Source organism: Erinaceus europaeus, chromosome 18 (genome assembly GCF_950295315.1).
Source record: "Erinaceus europaeus chromosome 18, mEriEur2.1, whole genome shotgun sequence".
Taxonomy (NCBI): domain Eukaryota; kingdom Metazoa; phylum Chordata; class Mammalia; order Eulipotyphla; family Erinaceidae; genus Erinaceus; species Erinaceus europaeus.
The window spans coordinates 68,063,537-68,081,251 of record NC_080179.1 but is presented as its reverse complement, the minus strand read 5'-3'; the positions used below and the strand labels follow the sequence as shown (position 1 = coordinate 68,081,251).

Below are 17,715 nucleotides of genomic sequence, written 5' to 3'. Positions count from 1 at the left end.
GGCTGTCTATCTAATAAATAAATAAAGACAATAAAAAAATTTTAAAAGAGAGAGAGAGAGAGGCGTAGAGGGCAGGGGAGACAGCAAAAAGAGTTTCATGTCTGAGGTCCTGAGATCCCAGGTTCGGTCCCCAGCACCACAGTAAGGCAGAGCTAAGTAGTTCTCTGGTCTTCCTCTCTGAATCACTCGCTCTTTAAAATAAAATAAATTGGAAGGTTAGGGGCAGGATTAGAAACTTTACCTGCAAAACTCCCTCAGATTAGGTATCTCCGTGAGAATTAAAAAGGACAAAAAGAAAATGGCCTCATAACAAAATTCCTGGGATTCTGAATTTAGACTAACAGCTACCTTCATCAAACATTCATCCTTTTCCTTGTTTATGTCGGGAACAAGTGGAGGTAGTGACATTTCTGGATGGTTCTGAGCTTCTCTGGTAAGCCCCACAAACTCTGGCCCTGCAAACAGGAAAAGAGTGCCCAAGTGTCACTGGTCTGGGGCTGGTCCCAGCTGAACTGACTGGACTGAGGAGCCATTGCAATCTGTATACTGAGCATGATAAAGGCTGCCAGAATGGCTCTTTCCTTTCATTGCATTTTATTCATTAGGAATGGGCAGGGCCCTGGCATCCTTTACCTCTGCAGTTCTCTGTCTTGAATGCACTCACCGAAACAGTATTTGTGGCAGCACTGTCCTTAAAAGCCCCAAAGTGGAACATATCCAGATCATCCCCCCAACAGTTAATGGGCAGATAGTTAGATCAGAATGTATTCAGACACCACTGAATAGCACAAATAGCTAAATGCTAGCACATCAGAGTCTGGATTGGGGCATGGGGCATCTAGGAAGACACACGCAAAGGCAGACATACTGTATGCTTTTATGGATACAAAGATTTTTTTTATTTGGGGGGCCAGGCAGTGGCACACCTGGTTAAGTGTTCACAATACAGTGCACAAACCCCACCTGGGTCAAACCCCTGGACCCTACCTGCAGGGGGAAAAGCTTCCCAAGTGGTAAAGCAGGGCTGCAGGTGTCTCTCTGTCTCTTTCCCTCTCTATCTCCCTCTCCTCTCTCAAAATCTCTCTGTCTCTACCCAATAATAAATAAATAAATAATATTTTTAAAAAGATTTTTTGTATGATATTATATGTCAAAACAGTGGGGAAATGATATTATGTGTCACAACACTGAGGTAGGGAAGTCAATCACCAGAGGGGACACAAATGCCTACTCCTTCCTTAGTCTTCGAAGTGGTTACAGGGCAGTGTTTACGTTACAGAAGTTGCTCAGGCTGTCGTCCACTTGTGAGAACAATTTTCTACAGGAGTGCTTTTGATCTTAAAACTAAACAGTGTTCTATCATTGGTACATGGGGAAACTGCACTTTGAGGTGAGGGGCTGGCTGCATGTGTGTTCACATTCACAACTGCTTGTTTCAACTGCTTGTGTGACATGGTGTTACTTTTCATTTATTTCATGAATCACAGAGGTATATTCTGTTCAAACATAAATATATGCTGGCACTAGTATCATAATATTAAGAATTAGCCAAAGGTTAAGGATCTCGACTTTGCACACAGACCTAAAGGCATGATTTATGAGTTCTAGTATACACATCTTAAAAGACAGAGAAATGGGAGCTGGGCGGTAGCACAACGGGTTAAGAACACATGGCGCAAAGTGCCAGGACAGGTGTAAGGATCCTGGTTCGAGCACCTGCATGGGGGGTCGCTTCACAGGTGGTGAAGCAGGTCTGCAGGTGTCTGTCTTTCTCTGCTCCTCTCTGTGTTTCCCCTCCTCTCTCCATTTCTCTCTGTCCTATCCAACAACAACAACAAGGGCAACAAAATGGGGGAAATGCTTTCCAGGAGCAGTGGATTCGTGGTGCAGGCACCAAGCCCCAGAGATAACCCAGAAGGCAAAAAAAAAAAAAAGACAGAGAAATATAGGAAGGAGATAAGAAGATAAAAATATGGAGAAAAATCATTACTGGGTGGAGTAATAAAATGAAGGTTCTGGAGACTTTTTAATTTCTGGTGTGAAAAAAATAAAGGTCACCGAAATATGTTCTGGAACTGCACAACTATTTGTTTTTAAAAAATGCTACAAGGCAAGGGGCAGAGACTAGATGTCCCGGTAACTCCCCTTCTATCAGGACCACAGTCTGACTCAGGAATTGCAAAGCACGGTGTAGGCTGACCAGAGCTGAGAGGCGTAACCTCCTTGCTTTACTATCTGCCCTGTGATACTGGTTGTGACAGATCCCCAGATCCCCAGGGTCTGCTCTGCTGCTGTATAAATCCCTTCTGGTCAATAATCACAGCATGTGTCTCTGGAAGTCCTGCCCTAACAGGTCAGGTGTGAGTGAATCGCCATCTGCATTTGAAGGTCATGTTTTCCTAATAGCTGAGCAGACAGTGAGGAGGAAGGAGGGGTGGTTGAGGGGAACTGCCTTCCTAATGCAAGATGGGGAGTGCAAGATGCAGCCCCAAGGCCAGAGGCTCGCCTCCCTCCCACCACCAGGTCTCCCTACAGCTAGAACCTGCTGGTCCCTGAGGCCCTGAGACTGCGGCACAACCTAGGCCAGAATGCTGGCGCCTGCGGACGGGGTGAACGCCAGCAGAGACCCTCCAAGACCTGTCACCTATCAGTCATTTGACCTAAATACCCACAGCCACCGGGATCTGGGGAGCGCCAGGGCTCGTCAGAGCATGCTCAGTGATCGGGATGACATCACTTAATCAATGCCTCGGCGGGGAAGGCTGCCTCAGCAGGAGTGTCAGCTACTCGCTCCCTCGCTCCCTCCCCACGCAGCCCAGATACAAAGAGGGCAGCCCTGCTACACACATGGGGCGGGATGGGGGGACGGAGAGGAGAAGGGACTGCGGGGGGGGGGGGGGGGGCAGGTGCCTTTAAGAAAGAGAGTATCCTGCTATTTCCTCTCTCCGCCAGCAAGACGGGCTGCAGAAAGGGAGGAGGGACGAGATGGGGAGGGAGGCCAAAGGGTGGGGAGGTTGGGGGCGGGGGGAGACTAAACCACACAAAGTAACTTAAACTCTGGACGTAGGGAGGTTATTTGGCTGCGTTCTGAGCCCCCAGCCCCACAGATGTGGGTGTCACACAGCCTCCTCCCCACCCAGCGCCCGGGGTTTATGGGTTCGAACAGGGGAATCGCCCCAAACCTGCTCCCTCTCCGAGTCTGTGTTGAAAGGAAAAGCCCATGGCGACAAACCAGGTCCTCCCGGGGCCAGCTGGGCCCCCAGGCCTGCCCCCACCCACCCCCGAGCGCCGAGCAGGGTGAGCCTCCCCTGGGGGCAGTGTCTACACGGCCTTGAGGACTCCTTGCCCAGAATGAGATCTTTTTTTTTCTTTTTTCTCCCTCTCTCTCTCCAGTATTTTTTTTTCTCCTGCAGCTGCTTTGTTGCCAACATCGAGAAAAGTGGCCAAGTGTTGGAAAAATCCAAGTGATGCCCGGAAGCACTGCTGGGTGGCAGAGTTTATACTTTGGGGGGACCCAGCCGGGGGGTGTGTGGGGGGTGGTCTGCACACACTGCCCACGCTGCGTGGCCGGGAACAATAGGCCCACCCAGACCCCCACCCCGAGAACAATGGCGGCGCCCCCACCCCCACCCTCGCCACCTGGGACCCGCCCTGTCCTGTCCTGTCCCCGCAGGGCCTCCACCTGCACTGGAGGGGGCAGAGGTGCAGGGCTGGTGTCTGGGCCAGCGGCCATAGAGGGGATGCCAGGGCGGGGGGGCGGGGGGGCGGCTTAGGGTGCGGGGCTGGGATGGGGGGCCGAAGCCCAGAGGAGGCCACTTACCCCGATCACCACAGTCTCCTCGCCTTTAAATTTGGGGATGAATTTGTCCCCGCGGAGGATCTCCGCTTCGTTGAGGGGCCGAAACCGGCACATGACTTTGATGCTGCATTCCGCGGGGTCCGCCATCTCCGCCCGCGGCAGAGGCTGCGCGGGGCTCAGGGGCCGGAGGGCCCGGGCTCGCACCGCCCCGCACGGCCTGCGGCCAGGCCGCCTCCCGCAACCTCCTGGGAGGGACCGTCCGCCTCACTCAGCAGGTCATCGCACCCCTGGCGGGCTGGGCAGCTGCAGCCCGGCAGCTCCGGGCCCACCAGCTGCAGATCTGCCTCCCCAGGCCCAGCGCCGCGCCCCGGGCCCCCTTGGCCGCGAACAGGCGGCGGGCGCAGCGGGCGATGAGCAGGGGACCAGCCTCGCCCGGCTCAGACCTCCCGGGCTCCTGCGCTCTCGCGCTCTGCCATCCTGCATCAGCACCAGCGCTGCAGCCCCGCCCCTCAACCGCCCGCCCCTCCCACCGCCCCGCCCCCTGGGCGTGGCGTCGCCGGAGCGCGTTGCATCCTGGGACTTGGAGTCTTTCCACCTGCAGGTAGCCCACCATGCTTGGAGTTGGCTATGCGGGCAGCAGGGGTCTGCTTAGTGCTCCCTGCCAGAGCGTGCAAGCTTAGTAAAGCTGTGCAAGGGGGCGAAGAAGGAGACGGAGAGAGGCAGGAGGAGGGGAAAGGTGGTGGCACACCTGATAGAAGTGCAAGACACAATGCCCAAGGACTGGGGTTCAAGACCCAGGACCCCACTTGGAGGAGGAGAGCTTCATGAATGGTGAAGTGATGCTGCAGGTGTCTCTCTGTCAGCCCCCTCCCCTCTCTATTTATGTCTCTAATAAATAAATGATTAACGTAAGTTATAAAACGAAGAGGAGGAGGAGGAAATACAGGGATGGACCCAGTGTTTCCAGGTTAAAATCTCTACAACTAAGTTTACAGCATATCTCTACAGATTTTGGAGCAACTTGGAGTTTTTCTAGTTTTTCTTTTTTCCACCCCTCTCCCCCCACCAGGGTTTTGGTGGGACTTCACACCTGCCTAACTGTATCACTCCCTGCAGTTTTTTCCCCAAAAACAGAAAATGAGGGGAAAAGAGGCAGCATAGTGTTTATACAAAGAGACTTTCATACCTGAGGCTCCAAAGTCCCAAGTTCAACTATAAGTCAGAGCCAAGCAGTGCTCTGGTAAAAATAATGATGATGATGATGATGATAATAAATAAATAATAATGTTTAAAAGATGATGAGAGATAAAGGGACAGGAGAAGAAGACACCACAGAATTCCTTTGCCACTCCAGAGTTTCACCCCTTTGTATGGTGCTCCCATATGGTAACCAGGGCCTTGAGCCTAGGAAAATGTGAGCTCTACCAGGTGAGCTAGCTCCCTACCCCCTCCATTTACATTCTCTTCCTGACCCCCAAAAGAATACTCCTTAAGAGAGGCAGTGTCTGGGTGAGGGGAGACCGGGTGAGGGTAGATAGCATAACAGTTATGAGAGAGATCTGTGAGATGATGCATTGGACTCTCAAGCATCATGGCTATGCAAAGAGACTCTTTTTTTAAAATATTTATTTATTTATTTATTTATTTTCCCTTTGTTTTTGCCCTTGTTGTTTTATTGTTGTAGTCATTGTTGTTGTTATTGATGCCTTCGTTGTTGGATAGGACAGAGAGAAATGGAGAGAGGAGGGGCAGACAGAGAGGGGGAGAGAAAGACAGACACCTGCAGACCTGCTTCACCGCCTGTGAAGCGACTCCCCTGCAGGTGGGGAGCCGGGGTTCAAACCGGGATCCTTATGCGGTCCTTGTGCTTTGCGCCACCTGCGCTTAACCGCTGCACTACCGCCCGACTCCCGCAAAGAGACTCTTATGCCTGAGGTTTCAAAGTCCCAGGTTCAATCCCCTAGAGCTGAAGAGTGCTCAAAAAAATAACAAAACTAGTGTCCAACTGCTTAGTTGATAATTTTTGATAATTTTTGATTTTTTCATGTTGATAATTTTTCCTTGTTGAAAAATTTACCAAGAGTTGTGAAGTAATCAGTGGGGGCTGAGGGGTGGGGTGTGGAATGCAATTTGCTTGGATATTTTTTTTTAACATTTTAGGTTTTTTTAAAAAATATTTATTTATGTATGTATTTATTACCTTTTGTTGCCCTTGTTTTATGGTTGTAGTTATTCTTTTTTTATATATTTATTTTTATTATTTATTCCCTTTTGTTGCCCTTATTGTTTTATTATTGTAGTTATTATTGATGTCGTTGTTGTTGGATAGGACAGAGAGAAGTGGGGAGAGGAGGGAACGACAGAGAGGGAGAGAGAAAGATAGACACCTGCAGACCTGCTTCACCGCTTGTGAAGTGACTCCCCTGCAGGTGGGGAGCCAGGCTCGAATCCGGATCCTTACTCCGGTCCTTGTGCTTTGCGCCACGTGCTCTTAACCCGCTGTGCTACTGCCCGACTCCCTGCTTGGATATTTAAAACCAGTTATACCAGAAAATATCTGTACTGTGATAGTAGACCTTAACATATTTCTTTGATATTTGACCAAAGTTAATTAACATCTATAGCAAATAGATCAACACAAATAAACCCCTGAATGCCCACAAGTGTTGTGTGCCCTATGGAGAGCTTGGCAACAACTGAAGCCCTCCCCACACTCCCAGGTGCAGAATCTCTTAGTTACTGGTAACTTTAGCACAGTTAACCAAACCTGCTCCCAGTATCAGCCTAGAAACCTCCAGTGTGACCAGCATACACCCAGGCTCCGTGACAGATGCCTACCTACTTACTAGCCTCGTATTTTGCTCTGACAAGATGTTACTTTTGGTTTTTTCTTTTCTTTTTAAAATTTTTTTTCTTTTTATTGGGGGATTAATGTTTTACAGTCACCAGTAAATACAATAGTTTGTACATGCATAACCATTTCTCAGTTTTCCACACAACAATACAACCACTAGGTCCTCCTCTGCCACCATGTTCCATGACCTCAAACCCCCCCCACCCCTCAGTCTTTTACTTTGGTGCAACACACCAACTCCAACCAGTCCAAGTTCTGCTTAATGTTTTCCCTTCTGATCTTGCTTTTCAACTTCTATGAGTGAGATCATCCCATATTCATCCTTTTGTTTCTGACTTATCTCACTTAACATGATACCTTCAAGCTCCATCCAAGATGGGGTGAAGAAGGTGAAGTCACCATTTTTAATAGCTGAGTAGTATTCCATGGTGTATATATTTATACAACTTACTGAGCCACTCATCTGTTGTTGGACACCTGGGATACTCCCAGGTTTTGGCTATTACAAATTGTGCTGCTAAGAATATATGTGTACACAGATATTTTTGGATGGGTGTGTTGGGATCCTTAGCACACGTATCCCTAGGAGCAGAATTGCAGGGTCATAGGTAGGTCCATTTCTAGCCTTCTGAGAGTTCCAGACTGTTCTTACTTGCGGCTTTTTCACTGACAGGTATTTCTTCTGCCCTCCCCCTCTCCCTCCCTTATACACATGCACACATTGGCTTAGCTTCTGATACTTTATTTAAATCTCTTGACCACAGTCACCCAGTTGGACCTGTTTACTAACTGTATTATTAAGACATTTATAACAGAAACCTGCTTGAAACCACTGAGGCAAAAGAACAAGTTTTTTTTTGTTTGTTTTTTTTTTTGCCTCCAGGGTTATTGCTGGGGCTCAGTGCCTACACAATTAATAGTAACTACAACAACAATAAAACAACAAGGGGAATAAAATAAAATCAGCCACTGCTCCTTTCATTTTATTTCATTCCCCTTTTGTTGCCCTTGTTGTTTTATTCTTGTTGTAGTTACTATTATTGTTGTTGTTGATGATGTCGTCATTGTTGGATAGGACAAAGAGAAATGGAGAGAGGAGGGGAAGACACAGATAGGGAGAGAAAGACAGACACCTGCAGACCTGCTTCACTGCCTGTGAAGTGACCCCACCCTGCAGGTGAGGAATCAGGGGCTCGAACCGGGATCCTTACGCCGGTCCTTACACTTAGCACTATGTGCGCTTAATCCACTAAGCTACCACCTGAACCCCGAAAAAAGAGAACTTTTCTATCTGATTTATTAAAAAATGATTAAGTTATGATTAAATGATGAGTTGGGGAACAGGCAGATTACCTCTAGTCACTGTTTCCTTTTTATATTAGCCTCAGTCTTTCTCATTCAAGATCATCCCCCCACAAACTATTGTATTTACTGTCAACTATAAAACATTAATCCCCCAATAAAGAAATTAAAATAAAATAAAATGTGGAAAAAAATAAAAAGCACACATGCAAAAAAAAAAAAAAAAAAAAAAAAAAAAAGATCATCCCCTAAATGCCAGGAAACCAAGCAGCCAATATGCCTTAGGCTTGCTCTTAGTTTCTCCCACTAGGCTGGAAGAAATATTTGTTCAGATATTTTGTCTGACAAAAATCTCAGCAAGCATCTATTAGTGGCCAGGATCTAGGTGTCTACCCCTAGACCACTCATTCAAGTCAGGGACTTTGTAAGACTGTGGAGTATGTAAGACGTTTCCCAAAAGAAGAGCGGTGTTAGGGTTGGCAAAATACCTCATGTGGATAGTATGTTGCCTTGACATGTTCACAGTCCAGATTCAAGGCCAACCCTCCCCACATTGAAGAAAGCTTCAGCTCTATGGTCTCTCTTTCTCTCTCTTTCTCATTCTCTCTCTCTCTCCCCCTGCCTTGTCTCTAGAAAAGGAAGGAGGAGGAGGAAGAAGGAGAAGAGAGGAGGAGGCAGAGGAGTAGGAGACAGAGGAAGAGAAGGAGGAATGAGAGGAGAAGGAGAAGGAGGAGGAGAAGAGAAAGAGGAAGAGGCGAAGGAGCAAGAAGAGGGGTGTAATTCCCAGATGACCATTCAGGAGAACATTTAGATGTCCGCTCTGCCTGCACATCAACACATTGCCTTCCAGCACTCAGCTCAGTCCTTCATCCTTGAGAAGACTTCCCTACCGACTACACACCCATGCTAGGTCCTCCTCATCTTCCTACCTCGTGTGTGTGTGTGTGTGTGTGTGTGTGTGTGTGTGTGTGTGTGTGTGTGTGTGTGTGTGTGACTGACACTGCACTTCCTTGAATGCTACCTCCTCATCTCTGACTCTCCAGCATCTAGTGCATAGCACACTGAATAAGAAATCCAACCCAGGAGGAAGCTCTGAGAATCTCAGCTCAGCCATTTACTAGATGTGGCACCCACAGGCAGGTAAGTGGCTTCCTTAAGAGTCATTTTCCTCATTACTGTCATTGGGCTGGAAGTAAAATATGCGGGTTTTGAGCAAATTAAAGGAAGCCGCACAGTGCCAGACACATACATAGGATAAGCCCTAGAATTTTAGATACTATTATGTGATTGCTATTATTCTCCTTCTTGTGTACTGATCAAATAATTTTAAAACAATGAGCTAGTTACTTTCAGGAACCCATGTGCCGCTTATAATCTGGAATATCTGGAAATACAAGTTCTCTACCAGCTCTACTAAGATAGACATTTAGAAAACATTATGATCTGGACTGTGCTGATCTCCAGCTACAGTAGATTGTCTGAGTGCCCTATTTCCTTATTGATTCATCTATCCTGTTATGTGCTGACATTTGCTGCCAGTTTGTAAACTGAAGATTTTATACATGAGGGGGCGAGGGGGCTAATACTATTCACATCCTGCTTGAGAGAAATTTGCAAAGTTGGTTTCTTCAAACAACATAAGAACAAGTGAGGGGCCTGGAAGTTGTGCACATAATACTATGCTTAAGGACCCACAGAAGAACCCAGGGTTCAAGCCCCCACTCCCCACCTGCAGGGGGGAAGCTTCACAAGCAGTGAAATAGAGCTGCAAGTGTCTCTCTTTGTTGTTTTTGCCGGGCTGGCTTCACGGGCGGGTAACAGACGACCCGGGACTCATGGCTGGGTTGTACGCAGTATCTCTTTATTCAGGCAGGACGCAGCGCAATCTATACCAAGCTAAGCTAAACTAACCACTACAAACAATCTTGTCCTTATAAATATACTAGCCCAGGAGGGTGGAGAGAAAAGTGACTGGTGAAAATCAGGGTGTGACAAGGAGAGGGGGCGGAGCAGGCGAGAATTCTACCACTGAACCACCAATACCCTGGAGGGAGGGTGGCACTTGTTAACAGAGGTTATGTAAATAGAATACAGTGTTATGTAAATAGAATGCAGTGTTAAGCAGGGGGGATTAAACCAAATGAAACAGAAGGGGTTTTTAAAAGCAGAATTAGAAGCATACCAACATCTCTTTTGCTCTCTCTTCCCTCCCCCAATTTCTCTTTGTCCTATTGAATAAAATAGAAGGAAAAAAGAAAGAAAACATGACCACCAGGAGCAGTTGATTCAGAGTGCTGGCACTGAGCCCTAGTGATAACCCTGGAAACAAAAGGAAGGAAGGAAGGAAGGAAGGAAGGAAGGAAGGAAGGAAGGAAGGAAGGGAGGAAGGAAGGAAGGAAGAAATGAGAGAAAGAAAGAAATGAGAGAAAAGAGGGGAGTCGGGCTATAGCGCAGCGGGTTAAGCGCAGGTGGCGCAAAGCACAAGGACCGGCATAAGGATCCCAGTTCGAACCCCGGCTCCCCACCTGCAGGGGAGTCGCTTCACAGGCGGTGAAGCAGGTCTGTGGTGTCTATCTATCTCTCTCCCTCTCTATCTTCCCCTCCTCTCTCCATTTCTCTCTGTCCTATCCAACAACGACAACAACAATAATAGCTACAACAATAAAACAACAAGGGCAACAAAAGGGAATAAATAAATAAAATTAATATTTTTTTAAAATTTTTAAAAAAAAAGAAATGAGAGAAAAGAAAAAGTGAAAGTACTTCATCTAGGAGATGGAGTAAATGGGGTGGGATGGGACACAGACTTCTGGTGGTGGGAATGGTGTTTATGTACACTCCTATTAATTGGTAGTCATATAAATCACTAATTAATATGAGAGGGGAAAAATTGATTGTATGCCTCAAACTTTTTAAAGTACAGACTGAATCTTTTTAATACATAGGCTGAGTCTTTGATATGCTGACTCTCTCAAAAGCCTAGACCAGGGAGAACAGAAGCAACCGGTGGCATAGCTATATACAAATAATGTCAAAGGACATAAATTTTTTATGGTGATGTTGTGTATGATGCAGCAAATCCTAACAAAGGGATATTTCAAAGTTAACCCAATTACCAAATAATGTGATGATAACAGTAACTATCCATTGTCTTCTTGAACCCTAAGACAGCAGGAACCTCACATTTCCACTATAGACTCCATATTTCCCCCAGTGCTGGGACCTTAGGGTGGGGCCCACTTTCCTGCATGCTTCTCTCAATTCATACCAAATAATAATGCATCCACCAATCCCAACCTAATCAACTCAACGAGTGCCACCCAGCATGCTTCACTTCAGACTGTGTCCAGAGACTTCAGGTGTGGAATGACAACCCTTCAGCTTCATCACTTGGGTGAGACCTCTCCTTTCATAGTATTCTCTAATTCCATCCCAGGTGGTTCACTTCCTAACAAAGTCCCCAGGAGATAGAGCATATGTTCACATGTATCCATAAACTAGGGCAAATATATACCTGAAAGCAGTAGTACACAATAGTCTGCAGTGAGGGGCCCCCCAACACTTCATCTGCACTATTCCAGCCTTTAGGTCTATAACTGTTCAACAATTTGTTTGGCTTCGTATGTTAACTCTCTTTTCAGCCACCAGGTTCCAGCATGATGCTGACCAGACTTCCCTGGACTGACGACCCCACCAATGTGTCCTCGAGCTCCGCTTCCCCAGAGACCCACCCTACTAGGGAAAGAGAGAGGCAGGCTGGGAGTATGGACCGACCAGTCAACGCCCATGTTCAGCGGGGAAGCAATTACAGAAGCCAGACCTTCCACCTTCTGCAACCCACAATGACCCTGGGTCCATACTCCCAGAGGGATAAAGAATAGGAAAGCTATCAGGAGAGGGGATGGGATACAGAGATCTGGTGGTGGGAATTGTGTGGAGTTGTACCCCTCCTATCCTACAGTTTTGTTAAATACTTTTTAAAATAACTAAATATATATATATATATTTATATATATATATATATACAGAAAATAAATAAATAAAAAATTAACAGGGACACCAAAGCACAGAGAACAAAGTCTATAGCTATATAAATATAAAGCTTTATACTTCCTTTTTAATGTTGGATAGACGCAGAAATTGAGATGGGATGAGGGGTATGGGGGGCAGAGATAGAGACACCTGCAGCACCACTTCACTGCTAGTGAAGCTTTCTTCCTGTAGGCGGGGACCACAGGCTTGAACCCAGGGCTTGTACACTGTAACGTGTGCTCCTTTCTAACTGTGCCACCATCCTACCCCTGGACTGTATACTTTAGAGTGATCTGATATATGCTATAAACTTGAAAGTAAAGTTTATGTTATTGTGATATATCTTACCCTAATTTTTAAAAGTTGGGAGTCCTCATGCACTGTTAGTGCAAGTATAAACTAATGCACACACCAGGAAGAAAAGGAGAAAAAGAAAAAACAGTGTGGAGGTTCCTCAAAAGAATAAGACTAAAACTACCGTATTGTCCAGCAATTCCACCTCTGGGTAGTTACTGAAAAATTAAATCTCCAAAAAATAGTTGAACCCTGATATGGAGGTAAGGCTATTCACAGCTGACAAGACACGGAAACAGTTTAGATGCCTCTTTATGGACAGACGAGTAAAGACCAGGAGATGGCAGACGGGCAGGCTGACTGATGGACCGATAGTCCAGGATATTAGTGAGTCATGGAAAGGAAATTCTGCCATTTGACACAACATGGAGAGACCACACTCAGTGAAATGATGCAGACAGGGGAAGATCAGTACTCTGTGATCTCACTCACATGTGGAAGCTTGAGAACCTGATAGTCAAGTTTACAGAGACAGGGGACAGACTGGTGGTGGCCAGTGAAGGAGAAGGGGTAAAGGCAGTCGAATAGGGAAATTCTCCGTGCTAAGATGAGTGAGTAAGTCCCAAGGATGCAATGTACGTCATGGTGACTAGAGTTAGCAGTGACCCAGTGTATATTTGCACATTGGTACCAGAGCAAGTTTCAAAAATTCTCATCACAAGAAAAAAAAATGTGTTGATGGATGTGATAACTGTGAGCTAAGTTTATAATAGCAGTCATCTCACAACATAGACATATATCGAGTTATGCCGTACACTAAAACTAACACAATGCCATATGCCAATTATAGCTCTTCTTTAAAGAATAGATTTAAAGAAAGTAGATTAGAATGGTAGTTACTATGGGTCAGGGGTAGAACAAAAGGAGAAGTTTCATCAAAGAGCATAAACATCCAGTGACGACGTGAGTAAGTTCTGGGGGCCAGGGGTGATTATAATTAATGACATTATTATATATTTGAAAGTTTTGAAGGAGTAGATGAAACAGTATCACTGTAAAAAGGAAATGGCAATTAAGTAATGTGATAAACACTAGCTAATTATTTTTATGCTGTACTAGAGAATGAACTCAGTACTATAAGGAACTCCACAGATGCTTCAACAGAGCTTCCATACCTCTCCTTCTCTCTGTGTGTGTGTCTCTCTTTTTCTCTAGATATAGAAAAAAACAAAGCTGGGTCAGGGAGGTCACTCAGTAGCATCATGCATGCCCAAGCCCCTGAGTTCATTCCCCAGAACCTCATAAAAATAAACTTGAACAGGGAGTCAGGCCATACCACAACAGGTTAAGCGCAGGAGGCGCAAAGCACAAGGACCTGCATAAGGATCCCGGATCGAACCCCCGGCTCCCCACCTGCAGGGGAGTCTCTTCACAAGTGGCGAAGCAGGTCTGCAGGTGTCTGTCTTTCTCTCCCCCTCTCTGTCTTCCCCCCTCTCTCCATTTCTCTCTGTCCTATCCAACAACGATAATATCAACAGCAACAACAATAACTACAACAACAAGGGCAACAAAATGGAATAAGTAAATAAATAAATGTTAAAAAATAATAAACTAGAACAATAAAGGACAAAGTCAAGCTGGGCAGAACAGAGCCACGACACAAAACCCTCCTAATCTGTACTTATATGAGCCAGCAACCCAAGTCCTACCTTCTTCTAGACTTCTTATTCTCAAGCTAGTAAACGTGTATTCTCTAACTCAGCAGCTCTGAGGGGCATTAACTACGCTGAGTCCACCAAGCAGGAAGGATACACACCAAGAGCCACAGTTCGTCCGCAGGGCAGATTAAGGCTCTGTGTCTGGGGGACAGTGGAGGCCTATGTGAAATTGTGAATAAGCCGAGATTATGGCAAAAGAAAAATTGAGATCCAGTCATTAAAAACAAGGGGGAGGGCGATAGACAGTGGTACTTGGTTGAGGACACAAGTTACCATGGTCAAGGACCCAGATTTGAGGCTTTGATTCCCCCTAAAGGCAGGCAGCTTCACATGTAGTGAAGCAGGCCTGCAGGTCTCTCCTCTCCTGTCTGTCTCTCCCCCCCTTACCTCCTAATTTCTTTCTGTATCCAGTTAATTAATAAAAACAAAACAGCTCTCTGCCTAGGTCATCACGTTTCCTTACCCAAGAGACATAACCAGCCATTAAGTTCCAGATGCTGCCACAACCCCACCCTGATCTCCCTGCACAGATGACCACATGGTGAAGTGTCCAAGCACCTCATATCAAAAAAAAAAAAAAAAAAGAAAAGAAAAGAAAAGAAAGAAAGAACCTCATCTCTCCAGAACCCTCCCCTAGTAGGGAAATAGCAGGAACAGCCCAAATCTGTCTAGGAGTTTGGATCCACCAGGCAACTGCCCACATGTCAACAGGGAGCGGTTACAGAAGCACAAAACTCTGTCCTTCAACATCCCCCCAAAACTTTGGGGTCCATACTCCTAGAGGGGAAAATGTTGAGGGACTGGAGGTACCTGGACGGTATCACCCAGAAAACGGGTGTGGTGACAGGTGTGGCTTGGCCAGGTGGAGGCGGGGCTTGGGTGTTAAAAGCTAGATCTGTAGGCGTGGCTCCCTCTCCTGCCCAAGCCATCCTATACTAACTCAGCTTCTCTCTCTCTGCCTCTTACTTTCTCTCTCTCTCTCATGTCCTAACATGTGAATGTTCTCCATTTTCCCAAATAAAAACTAAAATTCCTGAAAATAAATAAAGAAATAAAAACAAAAAAATAAGCAGAAAAAACATGTTAACCAAGCGAAGAATTTTTGTCACTGGCCTAATCTGGAACCATCTCTGGACACACAGCAAATCCAAGCATTATGGTAATAGCAGCATCTGGCTGCACTGACCCTGGACTTCACTCTCCAAAATTCCAAGCATTATGGTAATAGCAGCATCTGGCTGCACTGACCCTGGACTTCACTGTCCAAAATTCTCCCACTGCACCACCTCCCGGGCTGCCTTCTAGAAAACTGAAAGTCACACATGTGGTTTTTCACTGTACGTGATGCAGTTTATCAAGCAGTCCCAGTCTAACTGCTTCTTCCAGCTTCATGTGGTCAGTCAGGAAGGCTGCGATCAGGCCTGATGAGGACTAGTGAGTCCTCTGGGTGGTCCTGGTTCCTTGGACTCTGGGGAAAATCAAACTGGGCAAAGGTTACTCCCATGTTCTCCACTGCTGATTATACCATGGTGGGGACTCAGGGTCTGCCTGCACCACTAGATCCCAGCTGAGGCTCAGATGCCAAGAGCCAGAGCAACAGCTGGAACAAAAGGACCAGAGCCCTGGAGAAGCAGCAGGGAGCAGCACAAAGGGGATGGAGACTCCGTGGCAGAGCTGAGAGAGGGATTAGCAGTGCGTCCTGCGGGCTAGGAGACAGCTCACTGGGCAAAGCTCACAGTTTTTTCTTAAATTTATTTTTATTGTTTATTGATTATTGGCTAGAGAGAGGGAGGGAATTGAGAGAGGAGGGGAAGATAGAAGGTGGATGGGATAACCATACATAGTGGAGGCTTCACAAGTGATGGAGAAGCACTGTGTTCTCTCTCCTTTTCCTTGTGACTCTCTCCCTCTCTGTCTCTCACCGTCTATATGGGCTGTCCAACTTGGCCCCTTCCTATTTTCTGAACATTGCATGAGGACAGAGGACCATCACTAAAGCAGAGCTCTCACTTAACCATCTGGATGGCTTCCTACAAAACCCTGGGGCAGGGTGCATATTGAGGGAGTCAGAAAGTTCTGGAATTAGGTAGTAGTGATAGATGGACACTTAGAAAGCTACTATATTTGTGCATCTGGAGGTGGTTTAAAAAAAAAAAAAAGAAAGGATTAAAAGATAAAGGACATCAGGGCAGGGCCCTACCCTACAAGGGAAAGCTAGAAATAGGCTGAAGGAATGGATCAAACTGCCAACACCCATATCCAACAGAGAGGCATTACAGAAGCCAGAAATCTCACAGAAAATGTCGGTTCATAATTCCAGAGGAGCAGAAATATTAGGGGAAGATGACTAGAAGGCTTTGAAATCCAGTTCCATCAGGACCCAGAGAGAGAAGAGGGGGGGTGGGGGGGAGACATTCAGAAGTAATAATAGGTGTGTGACTTACAAAGGAAGAGGAGGCAGGACCATAGAAAAAATGGGCAGATACATATAGACACAGATACAGACAGTTATAAAAATAATAGTCAACCTATCCTTGTGACCTTGGCTGAACCACTGCAATTTCCAATAGAGGGAATGGGGATCAAAAAAAAATCTGGGGGCAGGAATGCTATGGAATGTTACTCCTGTAATCATGTAATTTTGTAAGCCAGTATTAAATCATATATATATATGTATATATATATATATATATATACATATATATATATATATATATATATATATATATATATATGACTTCTCCTGAGCAGCTTCATCTCTCAGACCTCTGTCACCTGTGTCACTCTGATTTGGCACCTGAGCCTGTGCTGTGTTGTAGGACAGTTTGTTCTGATTGTTCTCTGGTCTTTTCCACTTGCAGCAGTTCCATGTATGTGTTAAATGTCCTGTGAGCATGTCTGGCCCCTTGAGCTGAAGCTGAAAAAAAAAAAAGTACTCAATATGCCTGAATGGTTTTTATCCCGTCAGTTGAAATCAATACTTAAAATATTATCTATTATTGGATCCATACTCCCAGAGGGATAAAGAATGGGAATGCTATCAGGAGAGGGGATGGGATACAGAGTTCTGGTGGTGGGAATTGTGTGGAGTTGTGCCCCTCCTATCCTTCGGTTTTGTTAATATCTCCTTTTTTTTATAATTTTTTATATTTATTTAATTTATTTATTCCTTTTTGTTGCCCTTGTTGTTTTATTGTTGTAGTTATTATTGTTGTTGTCGTTGTTGGATAGGACAGAGAGAAATGGAGAGAGGAGGGGAAGACAGAGAGGGGGAGAGAAAGATAGACACCTGCAGACCTGCTTCACCGCCTGTGAAGCGACTCCCCTGCAGGTGGGGAGCCGGGGTTCGAACCGGGATCCTTATGCCGGTCCTTGTGCTTTGCGCCACCTGCGCTTAACCCGCTGCACTACAGCCCGACTCCCTAATATCTCCTTTTTTAAATAAATAAATAAATGTTTAAAAATTATCTATTGGAGACTGGGTAGTGGCACAGCTGGTAGAGAACATATGTCATCATGTGCAAGGAGCCCAGTCCAAGCCCCTGGTCCCCACCTGCAAGGGAAAAGCTTCATGAGCAATAAGGCAGTGCTGCAAGTCTCTTTCTCTCTCTCTCTCCCCCCTCTCTCTTTCTATGTCTCTCCGTTGCTGTCAAATTGAAGATAAAGAAAGAAAAAGGGGTAAGTGATAAAAGGTAAATATGTCAGCAAATGCTTCA

At 45.9% G+C, this 17,715-nt stretch overlaps 1 protein-coding gene across 2 annotated transcripts in view; it reads right to left on the bottom strand.

Moving 5' to 3' along the window:
• KIF5C (kinesin family member 5C) overlaps window positions 1-4,290 on the bottom strand; it is a 206,979-nt gene extending 202,689 nt beyond the window's left edge. For both annotated transcript variants that reach the window (XM_007522235.3, XM_060178097.1), the window contains exon 1: window positions 3,821-4,290. In XM_007522235.3, coding sequence (XP_007522297.1) covers window positions 3,821-3,946 — 126 coding nt within the window. In that variant the 5' untranslated portion in view covers window positions 3,947-4,290. The remainder of the gene's footprint in view (window positions 1-3,820) is intronic.
• Between the last annotated feature and the right edge of the window lie 13,425 nt (window positions 4,291-17,715).